Genomic DNA, 17448 nt, shown 5'->3' with positions numbered 1-17448 from the left:
TTTTCCTAATATCCAATCTAAACCTCCCCCATTGCAACTTGAGACCATTACTCCTCGTTCTGTCATCTGCTACCATTGAGAACAGTCTAGAGCCATCCTCTTTGAAACCCCCTTTCAGGTAGTTGAAAGCAGCTATCAAATCCCCCCTCATTCTTCTCTTCTGCAGACTAAACAATCCCAGCTCCCTCAGTCTCTCCTCATAAGTCATGTGCTCTAGACCCCCAATCATTTTTTGCCTGCCGCTAGGATTTAGCTTCCTAGTACTGCAGGCTCTTGGGGCTGGTGCTGCAGGATCATCAGCTCCCAGGTAATACAAGACTAGTTGCATCCAGGAATTCTAGTGGAAACTGTGAGAGCAAAGTTCAAATGGTTTGCCACCAGAGTCACGCAGTGTTATATGGGGTGGGGGGAAGAGGGAGGAAGAATGTTCTAGTCTTAAATTAGCCTGTTTCTCTGAGAAACATCTGAAACTTGGGTGTCACAGTGATCACTTAAATTGCAAGCTCTTTGGGGTAGGGACTGTCTTTTTGTTCTGTGTTTGTACAGCACTCCGCACAATGGGGTCTAGGTCCTATGGTGGTAATATAAATAATAATAATTAATATGATCTAAAAACATACTGCTAGATGTGCAGAATTCATGATAATGCTAGTAGTAAGTCATGTTCTTGTTAATATGTCTTTGTGGTGTTTTCTGGTCTGCAGATCTCTCTCAAAATATTTTCTCGTGATAGTAATGCTTTTGTCTCAGCTGAAACACCATCATCCCTCTCTTTACCCTTTCCCATAATGTTCTCGAAAACATCAGCCTGATGCATCTCCTCCTCTCTTTCTTTGACAAAAGATTTTTTCTTATGGAACATCATTCAGAGATGATTATTTTTTTTTCAGATGGAGCATGGAAAAAAAGAACCTTCTTACATACATAGAGCTGTCCAACAGTTCTAGCAATGGGGGAATGCCTCCTGTTCCTGCTGTGACTTCTCCTGTGGGTAGTATTTGATAGCAGGGCTGGTTGAATCCCTGCTGTCTTTGTGACCCCCCTGTACAGTGTATACCATACAAGATGTGCAGAACAGCTACATTCAAGTTGCTGTTAGAGCATTAGCTTTGCAGTTACTCACGGATTTTAACTGGGCTGGCTGGTTCTCATCACTGTAGTATATGAACCTTAACGTTGCAGTAGTTTAGGGGGTGTGTTGCTTTTATTATTCTAAGTGGCTGACTTATGTCTGTCGCTATCCCACGACCTAACAGTGAGCTGTTTTTCAACTCTGACTGGGGATGCGGTGAAGAGGGATTCATCACATGCTTTCAGGTGTGCTCAGGGCTGTTCCAGTGAGTACTTTTAGTCTGATCATTTCCAGGTGGAAACCCAATCTAATAATTTATAAAACTAACCTTAAACCCCCCAAAGGAAGTGGGATTTCCATTCTTAACCCTCTTGTACTGTTGGTTTCAGGCGCAGCTGCGAGCATTCATCCCTGAAATGCTGAAGTACTCAACAGGTCGTGGGAAGCCGGGCTGGGGGAAGGAAAGCTGCAAACCCATTTGGTGGCCTGAGGATATTCCATGGGCAAACGTTCGCAGTGACGTCCGTACAGAGGAGCAGAAACAGAGGGTGTGTGTTGTATTGTTACTAACCCTTCAGGGCAGTCACTGGGGTTTGGGAGTGGGTTGTGACGTTATGAGCCTGCCTCTTGTGTGACAGAAAGAACAGCTAGGTAATAAACTTCCCTGGTTCCATGCCATGTTTAAAAGTTTGTGCCCAAATCATATGGGATAGCTCTTCCTCCCCATTTCCATATCTTGGCTGGATGTCCCCCAGTTCCACATGACAATCATCCGTCTGCCCCTTTGTTCCCACCCTGGAGGGTTGACCCCCAGCTTAGTCCAAGGGGTGCAAAGGGCAGAGGAGATTAATGAAGGTGGTGAAAGAGGCATAATCCTGGATCCACTCTGACTCCCTATTGCTAATTTGCACTCTGGTATTTTTAACCTTACCTTTCTTTTCCTTGCCCCAACTCTTGTGGTGGGTAACTCCTAATCCAGCTGGCCACAGTAGCAGCTCATGAATACAAGCTTAAGAAGTGGCTCACTGGCCCAACCTGTGTCTCTGTTCTCCCAAACACGCAGTTTAGCTGCTAGACAGCACGCATCCCAGGCCCACAGAGAGCAGCCAGAGGTTGTCACCCCACCTCACCAAGCAGAGCAGTGTGTGCCCTTCCTTTAAGTGAAAGAACAGGGATGGTGGGGCAGTCAGGGGTGAGTGGGGAGAAAGGGGAAATGTGAAAAGGATGAGAGAGAGCAGACAGAAAAAGGGACACATGTCAACTATGTCAGGTTGTTGCAGGGAGCTAAGGAGGAGTGGGAGATACCTGTCTACCCAACTATCACAAAAGGGCATTACAAATGTTGTGAATCACAGGATCAAATCCTTGCACAGATTGCAGCTGTCCCTTGCTGGGGGCGGCCGGGTTGAGCCAGGATTTATGGTATCCGAGTCCACCCTTTGCTTGATCTTTTTTTTAAAGGTTTTGTTTTTTTCACTCATAGTTAAACTCCCTGACAGTTTGAAGCAGAGCCATTTCACTAGAGAGATTTCCTCCATCCCATGGTCATACAGACTTTGTTCTGTAAAGTGGCACGTGGATGCAGACTGTATGCATGCTGGCTTGCTTCTGTAGGGTGGCTCATGAACCGTGGGGCTTGGAGGTATGGAGGGAGCTGGGTGTTTTCTGGGAGGATTTTGTTTTTATTTTGAAAAAAAATACTGATTAAAAAATAGCCCTGAAGAAAGCCAACTAAAGATTTACATGGCTCAGATGCCAGGGGAATGAATGCAGGGGGAATTGCTGAATGGAAATGCTGCTTTGCACTGTTCTTTTAATTTTACTGTTTTCTTTTTCCCTGCTAGGTGTCCTGGACCCAGGCATTGCGGACTATTGTGAAGAACTGCTACAAACAGCATGGGCGTGAAGACCTACTCTATGCCTTTGAGGATCAACAGACACAGCAACAGACCGCAGCTACGCATAGTATAGCGCATCTGGTCCCATCACAGACGGTGGTACAGACCTTCAGTAACCCTGATGGCACTGTCTCCCTTATCCAGGTGAGCAGAGCCACTTGTCCCTTCACACTCACTGTATTGAGTGGCCATGTCTGGCAGAAGTTTTTAACTATACATCTTTGGTTGTTGGCTTAACATGTATGTTTCAGGAATCTCAAGTCTGTCTATCTTAGGTACTTATGTGGCCTCCATTACCATCGTATGTGAGTTAACCTCACAATGGAAAGAGCAATACGTTCATCCTTATAACACCCTGGTTATGTCCATTTTACAGAGACGGAACTGAGGCATAGACTGCTTCTTTCATGCTGACTCCAGATATTGTATTACACACATCTCCTCTCCAACAAACATAACTTTTCCAGAGTATCATTGCACATACAGCTATCTGACCCCTGCAACAAAAACAAGACAGGATTTTCTGCACAATACTTTAGGAGTTTAGGCAATGTTCATAGTACTTGAAGTAGTGGTACCCACCACACATGCTTAAACCAACTCCAGATGTTGAAACAAGATGCCATTTATAGTAAATTGTGCATGTCTTTATTATATAAGAATCTTAAAGCAAAACACACACAACTGACCTCAGCTGACTCATCCCTCTTGTTTCCATGTGTGCTTTTATCAACAGTTGCAATAGTTAAGTGTTGACATTTATAGTCTTATTAGCTGTCAAGGTTAACACCCATTAAAATGAATGGGGCTGCAAACACCTCTCAGAGCTGTTGTTTCAAGCTATCTGCAGGTACACATCACTGTATTGGTTTATGCTTGTTTCATGTTTTGATGGCTATGCTCACAGCTGTGAGGACTGGGGATTGGAGTATTTTTAAATGAAAGCTTAGGCTTGGTCTGCACCTAAAACTTAGGTTGGCATAGCTGCGGCTGTCAGGGGTGTGAAAAATCCACACCCCTGAGTTGTAGCTATGCCATCCTAAACTCTGGTGTAGATGCAGTTTAGGTCAACAGAAGAATGCTTCCGTTGATCTAGCTACCATCACCTGGGAGATGGTGTTCCTACAGTGACAGGAAAACCCCCTTCTGTCACTGCAGGCTGCATCTGCTCTACAGGGTTATGCCAGAAAGCTAGGGCGTTATAGCTGTATCACTATAGTCCCTGTGGTATAGACATGGCCTTAGTATGGCGCATAAGATGGCAACTTTACTACCTCTTCTCCCCCCACACACATACACACAAAGAAAGATTTGCTCTCTGAGCTGCGGCGAGTTGGCCCAGCTTGCTGCTGCAGACTCACTCTTTGGCTTTCACTGCTCACTTATGGCTTCCTGTTCAAGATGCTGAGCACCCACGCTCCCATTTATCTCTTTTGGGGGTTTGAGTGCTCAGTGCTTCTTAGAAGCAGGCTATAAACCTCTTTGCCTCTGTTTTCCCAGCTGTTAAATGGGGATATACCTTACAGGGCTGCTAAGGATGAATTCATGTTTGTAAAATGCTTTGAAAAGCAATAGCCCTATGTATGGTAAGTGCTGGGTATTAATAGTGATCAGTGCCGGACACGCTATTCTTCAGTTTTCCCTTTAGGTGATCTGGGGTCTAATGTACTTGGGTGTCCCTTTAGCTGAGATGTAACTATGGATTCCTGAGGGGAACAATGATGGCAGAAGCTGCGTTTTGACTACTGTTTTATGGTGGTATTTTGCAGGTTGGTACAGGTGCTACAGTTGCCACTCTGGCCGATGCCTCTGAGTTGCCTACCACAGTTACCGTTGCACAAGTCAATTACTCCGCGGTAACTGATGGAGAGGTAAGGATGCATGGGTCGTGTTTGTTTCTCAGGTATGCAGCACATACTGTGGTTGTGTGTATCTAATGGACATTGCTGATGCACTTGCATTTTTCACACTTAAGTGTTTACTGGGAATGCAAAAGCCTAGTGCCACACACTGTCATGTTAAAAGCTGAAATCAATATCCATGCAACATTGTCGTTGATATTTTACATGGGTCAAAGTCGGAAAGTGTAATGTTGTGGTAATTGTGACTTGGGTGTGTGTATGCACGCACAATTACTAGGAGACCCTAAGTGCTGAATTTGCTAAGTTTTGTACATGTAAATCTCAGTCATAGTGTCCATTGGAATAATAGTAAATGTATGTATTCTGTATGCAGCTCTCCAGACATACTCATTCATGTGCTTGTCTGGATAACCCTTGAGCCGAGAGCACCAGGCATGTGGTTATGGCAGGGGGATTAAGGTTTAGGACTTTCTGAGTCAGAGCCAGGAACAGAATGCAGTGTGGCCATGGGCAAGCCACTTAGCTTCTCTTTGCCTCAATTTCCCTATGGGTACAATGGGAACGTTTCTCTGCAGCACTTCCAAGGGTTATTGAGACTTACTTAATGTGTAATTGGCTTGCACTTTCCTCTCATAAAGGGCAGTGTATAAATGCACAGTTGTATAAATGTTAAGGAAAGTACTGTACAGTACAGTACGTTTGTTTTTACTCATTTATATATTTGTCAACCCGATTTTTCAAAGTTGGCAAAGCTGCATTTCCCACTGAGGGCTTGATCATGCCAAACCCAAGCTTTTAAAGAGGAAGCACTTAAATTTACAGTGCAAAAAAACCCACAAACAACCTACATAATTTTCTTAAATCAAGAAACAAAATGCATTTTGTATAAAGACCATTCCTGTAACTCAGAAAAGTACTGGAATTGCCTTCCTCGGTTTCCTCTGCCCCCAACTCTTCTCTCCCCCCCTCCCCCCAAGTCAAAGAGACTGCTGTTTCACTGCAAGTTGTTGTCCTCCCTTTTGTACATGTGCCTATGTTTCTGGGTGAAGTACCATCCTTGTGATGGAGTGGAATGGTCCACCTCTTCTGCTCTGTAAGGATAAGGTTTTCATGGCAATAGGTGGCAGCACAAAACAGCTTTGTTCTGTATTAAAGAGCATTTGTAGCTGAAAAAACAAATAGAAGCAAGCTGTTTGTTTGGGACTCTGGCCTTGAAAAGTACTTCATATTCACTAGAGGGTTTTTAGGACCTGTTATCTTTTGTCTTTAGGCCTTGGGGAAGATTTTCAAATGCACAAATGGCCATTAGATGCCAAACTTCATTGACTTTCCGTAAGAGTTAGAAGCTTGTCTTTGAAAATCTCACCCTTGTCAACACAAAGTTGTAACCGACTTATTAAACGGGTAAAACTTTTCTCATGTAGACAAACTGTAGTTTGTAATCCAAGTGTCTGTGTTCTTACCTGGGGTTCCCCTCCCAGTCCAAGCTAGCACTTCACACTCCATTCCTGTCCTGGATGATGTGGCAGAAACCTTTCTCCCTTTCCGGAAGTTACTATCAGTGTCTGGAGATATGAGCATTTTTCTTTGTCAAGGCTGGTAGGCAGGACAACGTGATCTACCTTGACCTTGCTCCTTCTCTCTGGAATTCCTGTTCTGTCTCAAAAAGAAGATCTCTGCCGTCCACAATCTCATCATCTCTTGCTCCCTTGGTCTCTGGGCACTTAAAGAAACCTGGATTACACACACCCCTCCTCTCCCAACACTGCCTCTGTAGCCACTTTCTCATGCACATTTCTCACTTCTTGCACACACCTTGTCCATTGGTGTGCCTAGAGGAAATGGTGAGAGTATTATGCTTCTCTCTCCCTCCTTGCCACCACGCTCCCTGAAGCAAACAATCCCTCTGGCTCGTCTCCTCTTTTTTCTTCTCTACCATCCTCCTGACTCCCTCTCATCCTCATCCTCCTTCCTCTCCCATTTTGACTCCTGGCTGTCGCTCTTTCTCCCATTGTAATTTCTTCTACATCATTTTTGGTGACCTCTGCTTCTGCATTGATGCCCCATCTGATCCATAGCCACTTTCCTTGTCATTCTCTCTCCTCTTTGTGTAACCCTCACCCCGGATCAGTGTTCCAGTTCACCAAAATGGCCACTCCCTTGACCTCTTCACCACCCATTGCTTCTGCTCTGAGCTTTTCATCATCAAGTTCCCCCTTTCTTGGACCATCACTTCATCTCCTTCAACACTGCACACTTGTCTCCTGCTTCTCCCCCGCAGCCCAGCCATGACCTACAGTTCGTTGATGTCAATGACACTTCTACCACTTTTAGCTTCTCCCTCTCTCTTCCCCCTATCTTTTCTTGACTCAGCTGAATCCCCCACTCCATTCTCTATCACTCCTCCACTCCTTTGCACCTCTTACTCACAGTAAAGTCTGTTCCAACAACTTCCAACCTGTGTTCACGCCCACCATCTGCCTCATCCATTTCTGTGCCACTGCCCGTGAACACCCTGTAAAAAGTCTCGCTGCCATGCAGGCTTCCTTTGCTACAGATTTATTCTCTCCTTCTTTGGTTCTCCACTCTTCCTGGTCAAACTTCATTACTTTTTCCTGCTTTGTTAACTCAGAGGCCAGCAATTGCAGCTGATCATTTGCTGCCTTCTGTTCCCTCTCCTGTACCGTCTAACATAAGATGCCGCTGACTTTTTCGAAGAGAAGTGTGATGAGACCCAACACTACTTTCCTCCCATCCAGTACACGCTCCTCCTCTCCGTTATCAACACACAGGTTTCTTGCCTGCTTTCCTCTAATCTCTCCTCCTGCCTCATCCTTACCCTCCTCTTCTAATTCTCATCTGGCTTCCTCCCCTCACAATACAAGCCTATTCTGGTCTCTTCCCACCTAAAAAAGAAAAAATCCTTGACACCATCTGCCTCTCTAACTTATACCTCATCTTCCTTTCACCTTCAAACTCAAATACAGTCTACAACCGTTGCCTTTGAGTTCCTCCATCTCCACCCTTTATCCTCTCCCATGAAACTATTCTCTCACACAGATATCTAATGGCATCTTCCTGGCCAAATATCTACTCCATCCTCATCCTCCTCAACTACGGCTGCTTTTTGGCTCACTCATTCATCTCCTTGAAATCTACCTTCAGCTTTTGTGACTCCATCCGCTTCTGCTTCTCCTCCCACCTCTAGTTGTTTCTTCAGTGGGGATGGTGATTCCTCCCTCTCCCCTTTTCTTTTAGAGTCTCATAGAGCTCCATCTTTAGCCTCTTCTTATTCTCTCTCTCTCTCTGCACCCCTCATCTGTTCTCCTGGCTTCTTCTGTCATCTTTACACCTTCTCAAAAATCTTCTCACCCTCCACTGCTGACCAAACTCCCTACATCTAGTCCCTCATCTCAACCTGTTTTATGACATTTCTTTCCATATGTCTGAACATCAACTTGAGCTTGATGTGACCAGAAGTGAACACTTTTTTGTTTTCCCTCCCTTTCTTAACTGTTAATGCCCTCTTCCTCCCTGCCACCAGCCCTGTGCCCGGGAGTCCTCTTTGACTCCTCCCTCTCCCTTGCCCCACATCTCTAGGTGATGTACAAATCTTGCTGCGGCTTCTCCCATACCGTTTCTAAGACCCAGCCTTTTTTGACTCTGTATACGGACATTAAACTTTCAACCATCCCTTCATCTCCCTTCTTGATACTTCCTGCCAACACTACAAAAAGAAGGATTCTGGGTGGACTCCTCCTGAAGGTCGAAACAGCAGCCTGGATTTCTCCATAGACTGCTTCCGCCGACGTGCACGAGCTGAAATTGTGGAAAAGCAGCATCGCTTACCCCATAACCTCAGCCATGCAGAACACAGTGCCATCCACAGCCTCAGAAACAACTCTGACATCATAATCAAAAAGGCTGACAAAGGAGGTGCTGTCGTCATCATGAATAGGTCGGAGTATGAACAAGAGGCTACTAGGCAGCTCTCCAACACCACTTTCTACAAGCCATTACCCTCTGATCCCACTGAGAGTTACCAAAAGAAACTACAGCATTTGCTCAAGAAACTCCCTGAAAAAGCACAAGAACAAATCCGCACAGACACACCCCTGGAGCCCCGACCTGGGGTATTCTATCTGCTACCCAAGATCCATAAACCTGGAAATCCTGGACGCCCCATCATCTCAGGCATTGGCACCCTGACAGCAGGATTGTCTGGCTATGTAGATTCCCTCCTCAGGCCCTTCGTTACCAGCACTCGCAGCTATCTTCGAGACACCACCGATTTCCTGAGGAAACTACAGTCCATTGGTGATCTTCCTAAAAACACCATCCTAGCCACTATAGATGTAGAAGCCCTCTACACCAACATTCCACACAAAGATGGACTACAAGCCGTCAGGAACAGTATCCCCGATACTGTCACGGCTAACCTGGTGGCAGAACTTTGTGACTTTGTCCTGACCCATAACTATTTCACATTTGGTGACAATGTATACCTTCAAATCAGCGGCACTGCGATGGGTACCCGCATGGCCCCACAGTATGCCAACATTTTTATGGCTGACTTAGAACAACGCTTCCTCAGCTCTCGTCCCCTAATGCCCCTACTCTACTTGCGCTACATTGATGACATCTTCATCATCTGGACCCATGGAAAAGAAGCTCTTGAGGAATTCCACCATGATTTCAACAATTTCCATCCCACCATCAACCTCAGCCTGGACCAGTCCACACAAGAGATCCACTTCCTGGACACTACAGTGCTAATAAGCGATGGTCACATAAACACCACCCTATATCGGAAACCTACTGACCGCTATTCCTACCTACATGCCTCTAGCTTTCATCCAGATCATACCACTCGATCCATTGTCTACAGCCAAGCGCTACGATATAACCGCATTTGCTCCATCCCCTCAGACAGAGACAAACACCTACAAGATCTCTATCATGCATTCCTACAACTACAATACCCACCTGCTGAAGTGAAGAAACAGATTGACAGAGCCAGAAGAGTACCCAGAAGTCACCTACTACAGGACAGGCCCAACAAAGAAAACAACAGAACGCCACTAGCCATCACCTTCAGCCCCAACTAAAACCTCTCCAACGCATCATCAAGGATCTACAACCTATCCTGAAGGACGAGCCATCACTCTCTCAGATCTTGGGAGATAGACCAGTCCTTGCTTACAGACAGCCCCCCAATCTGAAGCAAATACTCACCAGCAACCACACACCACACAACAGAACCACTAACCCAGGAACCTATCCTTGCAACAAAGCCCGTTGCCAACTCTGTCCACATATCTATTCAGGGGATACCATCATAGGGCCTAATCACATCAGCCACACTATCAGAGGCTCGTTCACCTGCGCATCTACCAATGTGATATATGCCATCATGTGCCAGCAATGCCCCTCTGCCATGTACATTGGCCAAACTGGACAGTCTCTATGTAAAAGAATGAATGGACACAAATCAGACGTCAAGAATTATAACATTCAAAAACCAGTTGGAGAACACTTCAATCTCTCTGGTCACTCGATCACAGACCTAAGAGTGGCTATACTTCAACAAAAAAGCTTCAAAAACAGACTCCAACGAGAGACTGCTGAATTGGAATTAATTTGCAAACTGGATACAATTAACTTAGGCTTGAATAGAGACTGGGAATGGATGAGTCATTACACAAAGTAAAACTATTTCCCCATGGTATTTCTCCCCCCCCCCCCCCCCCCCCACTGTTCCTCTGATATTCTTGTTAACTGCTGGAATTAGCCTACCTGCTTGTCACCATGGAAGGTTTTCCTCCTTTCCCCCCCCTGCTGTGGGTGATGGCTTATCTTAAGTGATCACTCTCCTTACAGTGTGTATGATAAACCCATTGTTTCATGTTCTCTGTGTGTGTGTATATAAATCTCTCCTCTGTTTTTTCCACCAAATGCATCCGATGAAGTGAGCTGTAGCTCACGAAAGCTTATGCTCTAATAAATTTGTTAGTCTCTAAGGTGCCACAAGTACTCCTTTTCTTTTTGCGAATACAGACTAACACGGCTGCTACTCTGAAACCCTTCTTGATACTGTAACCACTTCCCCTCTGACTTCCATGATGACTGGAAAGATGAGTGATGCAGGCCACACATAACACAGCTGTTAAAATTAGCATGCACTTGCTTTCTTGTTGTTTAAACACCTCACTTCTCCCCTGTCACATTGAATCCTTCCACTGACCTTCCTTTCTCTCACATCAAATTCAAGCTTCTTTGCATCACCTTCAGGGTCTTCTCTATGTGTCTGTTTTGGAATCTGATCGAGCAGCTCTCGCTATTCCACCAGAAGGGCTAGCTAGCATCATCTTTTTGTTCCCTTGGCACACCTCCACCACCCCCGCATCATCTTTGCACCTTCTTCCACTCCACTCTTTGTGCATAGAACCATTTCCCGGGACTAATCCGTGTGGCCACCCTGTCGTCCTACAGATCTCTCATTGAACTCTTGTTCAGACGTGATCCCTCAAGGGAAATGACAACTGACAATGGCTAGAGAGCTTGCTGACACGTGTATTGTATATAGATAATGACCTGAGACTCTGCTTCAGCCCCTCACCTCTGGCACAATGGGTAAGAGGATACTACAGACTGGAAGAAAAAATCTTGCCTAGGTGAGATGGATTGGGTCCGATCTAGTAGATATCTTCTCTTTCCATATACCATGACAATGGTCTGTGGTGCCCTTCTTGATGATCTGTTGAATGAAACATTTTGAGCACCAGCCAATAAAGGGACTTATGCAGTTGGGACCGGGGATGGGTCTGTGAGAGGAATTTTTTCTTATAAAATGGTCCACAGCTCTTTGAAGGTTGAAGAACCTTCATCCTCTGATTTGATGATTTTTTGTTCCTGATGCTCACATCCTGTTTGTGACCACACAGTCATTGATACACGTGAGGTCCCAATTGGAGGAGTATAGAGTGAGGTGGAGAATGATCAGCTAGGAAAAGGTGAACTCGGTGGCAAGCATAAGAAACTGTATGCATATAAATATCCTTAGTTGAGAGAGAGAGAGAGAGAGAGAGTGAAATAATTAAAAGGCATGAACAGAACTGTTTCCAAATGTGATTAGTATTTGTATTCTTTGTAAGATCCCTAGTCATGGACCAGACCCCATTGTCCTTGGCATTGTGTAAACACAGAACAAAAAGACAGTCCCAAAGAGCTTACACTCTAAGTATAATACAGGAGAAAACAGATGGATATGGGCAGACAAATGAGGAAGTTCAAGGAAATAATGAGACAACATTTTGTTCTATGTTTATATAGCACCTGGAACGATGGTGTCCCAGTCCATGACTAGGGATCCTAGACGCTTTGGGCATACAAATAATTTAAAAATAGTAGGCACATCATCTGTAGGCATCATGGCAAAGGAGGGATTTGGAGGGTAATGAGGTAGTTTTTGTGTCTTTAGAGGGGCAGTGGGGCAGTATGGGAGAAATCACGAATGCATGTGTTTGAAAGTTCACAGATAGGTGATGGAGGCTGGCATCATGGGTCGATCAGGAGTCAACATCTTGATAGTGAATGAGAAGTGATTGGATGGTTTCCAAAATGTTCCCTGTAGCTCGGTTTCTAAATTGCTCCTAAGGGACCTCTTTTTCCAACAGAGGTGCTTTCAGGATGTTTTGTACAGAAGAATCAAAGCATGTAGGATTTTTCAAAGACATCTTGAATGTGTTTGACTTCCTCCTTTTAAGAAGTAGCCACCCAGCTGTGGGAAAGGTTCAGGGAAGCTGAACTTTTCTCTTTCTCTCTTCACCCAACTAGGTGGAGCAGAACTGGGCAACACTACAGGGGGGTGAGATGACTATCCAGACGACGCAGGCTTCGGAGGCCACGCAAGCGGTGGCATCGCTGGCAGAAGCAGCAGTGGCAGCATCTCAAGAGATGCAACAAGGAGCAACCGTTACCATGGCACTGAACAGGTACATGTGAGAGGAGGAGCTATGGGGACTAAGTGGGGTAAGATCACTGAAAGAGGGAGACCTTTCTGCCAGGTTTGCTGTCTGTCACGATGAGGGCAGCACAGAAGCCAGTGATACATTTGGAAGAGCGTTGTCTGGGATCTTTCATAGAGATTTTTCCATAGAGAATTCCCAAACCATCCATGATGAAGCATTTATAGATCATTTCCTAGTGTCCCATTGTAATATGAGAAAGCTCACAACAATGGAAACGTGCTGTTAGAGAAGGTACGTTTAGTACCCATCCCTCTCTATACATCCTGTTTGTCCATTGAGTGTCCACTTACAGCAGATAAGAGCTATAATGTGCTTGTAGCACCTGTTAAATAAGCAGCTCCATCTCTCTGTCAACATTATTGAGGGCCCCTCTGTTAAAAGGATGACGTTGATTTAACCAGGTGGGTGATAGTATGGTCTCCTCCGACCTGAAATCAGAATCTCTCTTCCAGGCTAGTTGTTGAAGGTATTTCTTCTGTGTTTGATTCTGGAGCAGGGAAGCTGAAATAAGCTGCCTGGGTAATGATTTCTCCTCCTGTGTGGAGAGCTCTTGGCTTAGAATGAGCCCTATGGTTGGTTATTTGCAGAACAATGTTTTGACGGAGGGTATGGAGTGCTGCTCTGAGGTTGAGATAGGAACCTTGCAGAGGTCATTTTGAAAGACGTTTTGAAAGCCTCTGTTGAGAAAGGGATCTGAGTGAGAAGAGGGAGACTGTCCCAAGCACAAGGAGAGGGAAAAGGATCCAAAGGCCAGGGGTATTATTGCTCATTGCCTGAACCCAACCTGGGTTTTCCTATCTGGTTTATCTTATATTTGTGCTTTGCATTTGCATTCAACCTCCTCATTCTTGCAGTCTGTTTTACTGAACAGGGGTTGATCCTGCCAGGAGAAGAGCAAAGCATGGAATGTTAGTGGAGGGCTCCAGGAGCCTCTTCTACAGACCACTTGCTAAAACAGCCACTTTCGTACTGGCCGCATTCCACAAACTAATTCCACATTTCTGTTGCAGCAGGATCCAGGACTAGCCCAGAACTATTTCCTGGGTGTGTCAAGCAGATCACACTCTCCTCTCCTTTCCTCCCCACCCCTGATCCCATCTCTTCCCCTTTGGTACCAAACAGTGCCACACTTTAATCAATAGGAGAGGTTGCTGCTGAGTCACTTGAAATGCATTCTTCTCATAGGCTGAATGCAATGCCTCTGCATTACTCCCAGCAAGAGGCCAGGACTGGGATCCAGATTCAGGTATCTTTCGGAACATGGTCATGTATGCCACTATGTTATATTGATTAATTTTATCTACTGATAAAGACTTGCTGTCTGTAAAATCACTTAACTCTTTTCAAGGGTTGATATGAAAAATGACTGACAACCCCCCCTCCTGCCCTGCGCAAAGTATTCATAACATTGTAGAGAAGCCTACTCTCACACAGTCCACCCTTCCCCGCCTGTAGGATGGCCCCTTACAGTAGTAATCACAAGAACTTTCTCTGGTGTACTTTTAAATGACTCAAAGGCTAGGGTTTTGACCATTTTTGTAGATTATTCCACTGCCTAACACATCTCTGTATCAGGAGCGGTTTTCAATATGTAGATCAATAAAAATCTGAAAAAAATACTCATTGATATAATCCATCGAAACAATCAAAACTAAACATTGAATTCTGCTAAGCCTAGTCGTATATAATTTGTCTCCTTCTCACGCCCACGTCCCACTGTAGAAACACTTTTAGGCAGATAGAAATTAAATAACAGAATTAACTTATGAAAATCAGAATCCTTAGTAGAAATAACTGTTCTTCTTTTAACTCTAGTAGCAATCCCCGGGGGTCCCTGCAGTACTCTCTCTTTAGTCAGCTTTGTATTTCAGGAGGGAGTGAGGGAACCTGCAACAAGAGCCTCAAAATGTGAGGTGAGGTGTTTAGTAAACATTTTGGCTGCTTTAGATAGATGTAGGATGTGGGAACAATGTGCACTTTGGGGAAAATACAAAGCCCAGGCCCTTCTGCTGTGACAGTGCATATTGCTTTCTGATGGCAGCAGAGTAATGGTGCCTCAGGAGGTCTTGTTAACAAGCTGCAGTGCAGCTGAGCTGACTTAAATGTTTATCACTTATAGGGGAGAATATGTCTACCTGCAGAAACTCACAGAAGTGTTGAGATGTTGACGTTGGCAGCAGTTGCAAAGTATATTACAGGGTGGGAATATACTGATTTATTTTCCTCAGGGGCTAGAGGTGTGATTCATGCAGGCCCTGAAGTCTTACCCACCCCTTTACTTTGCACAGCCCCACAATACTGTTCATTAATTGGCCAGAAGTCTTGTTCAGGATTGACTCAAGGAGCATAACCCTCCTTCACCACCACCACTTCCTTCAGCCGTCCTGGCAGTGAGCTGAGGTCTCCCACATGTCACTGTAAGGCTGTCACTAGGCCTTGAGGACATCCCGGTCCTTAAGAGCTGGCAACTATTACCAGCTTTTGAAAGGTGTCTAATTAATTTTAGCACAAAGCTGCCATCGCTCCATTGGATGCTGGAATGGTGTCTCTAAGGGTACCTGGTTGAGTGGTGTCATTGTAAAGAGCAGATGTGTGCAGCTGTGACAAATGAGGCAGTCTCTGTAATCAGTTTAGGGATGGGAAGCAAAGGAGCAACTTCCAGCAAGAGAGGATGAGGGGAAGTGCATGTAAATGGGTGCAAACTCAATGTACAGCCATTTGAGTTAATAGATAAACATTTGGGGAGCTCAACATAAACGGAAAGAGCATTTGTATAGCAAAGCACTATTATTATTTTCAGTGATGCAGTCTTCACAGTTCATTGGGATGCTAAATTGCCCTTGAAGTGGATTTAAATAAGTGCTTCTCATGTCTGGGAGGCTGGGCGGCTCCAACAAGTGAAGTCTGTTTATTGTAGCTGGTCTTCCCACGCTATAAATGTCTTTATACCAGTGCAGATTCTCAGGAGGTATGGCATACTTCCTAGGCAAAAGGAAGCGAGAAGGCAAGAAAACAAAATGGTATGGTCAAATAGCAATGGGAAGTTTTGTGTGTCAAACAGACATAGTTTAGAAGTGAAAATCCAGCCCAAACCAAGTCAGCTGGAAGGAGCATAAAATCTATGATGGAAATTAAAAAGGTCAAGAGAGAAGGACATAAAAACAAAAAACTCATAGGCAGCATGCAAGAAAAGGGGTAGGTTGATTTGGACTACCATGGAGCAATTAAGGAAGATCCCAGGGAAGCTAAATGATTTCTTTGCATTGATCTTCACTGCAGAAGACATATCTGCTTTTTCAGATAATTAAGGTGAGGCACTGTCAGATATTCAGCTATCTAAAGAAGAATTTCTGGACCAAACGTATGAATAGCAACAGGTCACTGCTGCTAATCTCTCCTTAAAGTGAACTATTGACCACAGGGCTGGAGGGTAGCAAATGTTTGGCTTTGGATAAAAGGAGCTGAAGAGATCATGGGAATAACTGACCAATGAGCCTTATTTCACGGTAAGGTGAATTGGTTGAAACAATTATTAAAGGTAGAATTACAAAACACGAAGGAAATTGTGTTTTAATGGGGAAAAACTAGTATGGTTTCTGTACAGGAAGATCCTGCCTCTCCAGTTTGTTAGAATTTTTTGCGTGTCCACAAAGTAGTGTGTAAGGGAAAACCACTTGCTATAACTTACCTGGACTTTTGAAAAGTCCCTTGCAAAAGGCTATTAAGGAAACTGCATGTGCTTTAAGAGGGATTTTAGAATAGGAGAAATTAGGGATGGGAAGGGACAATTGGGTCATGTCATAGAATCTTAGAAATGTAGGGCTGGAGGGGGCCTTGAGAGGTCATCTAATCCAGCCCCCTGTGCTGAGGCAGGACCAAGTAGACCTAGACCATCCATGACAGGTATTTCGCTAACCTGTTCTTAAAAACCTCCAGTGACAGAGATTCCGCAACCTTCCTTGGCAGCCTATTTCAGAGCTTAACTACCCTTACTTATAGTTAGGAAATTTTTCCTAATATCTAACCTAAAGCTCCCTTGCTGCAGATTAACCTGATAGATTCCTACCTTCAGTGGACATTGAGAACAGTTGAGCACAAGTCCTCTTTATAACAGCTCTTAACATATTGGAAGACTGTTCTCAGTGTGCCCCCTGCCAGTCTTCTTTTCTCAAGACTAAACATGCCCAGTTTTAGTTAACTTGTTAACCTTAATAGGTCAGGTTTTCTAAACTTCTTTTCTTTTTTGTGCTCTCCTCTGGACTCTGTCCAGTTTGTCCACATTTTTCTCAAATTGTGGCACCCAGAACTGGACACAGTAGCCCAGCTGAAATCTCACCCATGTTGAGTAGAGCAGGACAATTACCTCCCATGTCTTACATATAACAATTTTGGAACTGCATCACATCATTGGCTCATATTCAATTTGTGATCTACTATAAACCCAAGATCCTTTTCAACTATACAACTGCCTAGCCATTTTGTAGTTGTGCATTTGATTTTTATTTCCTAAGTATAGCACTTTGCACTTGTCTTTATTTTATTTCATCCTGTTGATTTCATACCAGTTCTCCAATTTGTCCAAGGTC

At 44.6% G+C, this 17448-nt stretch overlaps 1 protein-coding gene across 4 annotated transcripts in view; it reads left to right on the top strand.

Moving 5' to 3' along the window:
• The window catches only part of NRF1 (nuclear respiratory factor 1), a 128411-nt gene that overhangs the window by 74746 nt on the left and 36217 nt on the right, over positions 1 to 17448 (top strand). For all 4 annotated transcript variants that reach the window (XM_043499471.1, XM_038407906.2, XM_043499475.1 and 1 more), the window contains exons 6-9: positions 1462 to 1620; positions 2917 to 3114; positions 4740 to 4841; positions 12669 to 12826. In XM_043499471.1, coding sequence (XP_043355406.1) covers positions 1462 to 1620; positions 2917 to 3114; positions 4740 to 4841; positions 12669 to 12826 — 617 coding nt within the window. The remainder of the gene's footprint in view (positions 1 to 1461; positions 1621 to 2916; positions 3115 to 4739; positions 4842 to 12668; positions 12827 to 17448) is intronic.

This window comes from Dermochelys coriacea, chromosome 1 (genome assembly GCF_009764565.3).
Source record: "Dermochelys coriacea isolate rDerCor1 chromosome 1, rDerCor1.pri.v4, whole genome shotgun sequence".
NCBI classification, from domain to species: Eukaryota; Metazoa; Chordata; order Testudines; family Dermochelyidae; genus Dermochelys; species Dermochelys coriacea.
Note: the sequence above shows the minus strand (reverse complement) of the source record. Positions and strands in the feature narration are given on the sequence as shown.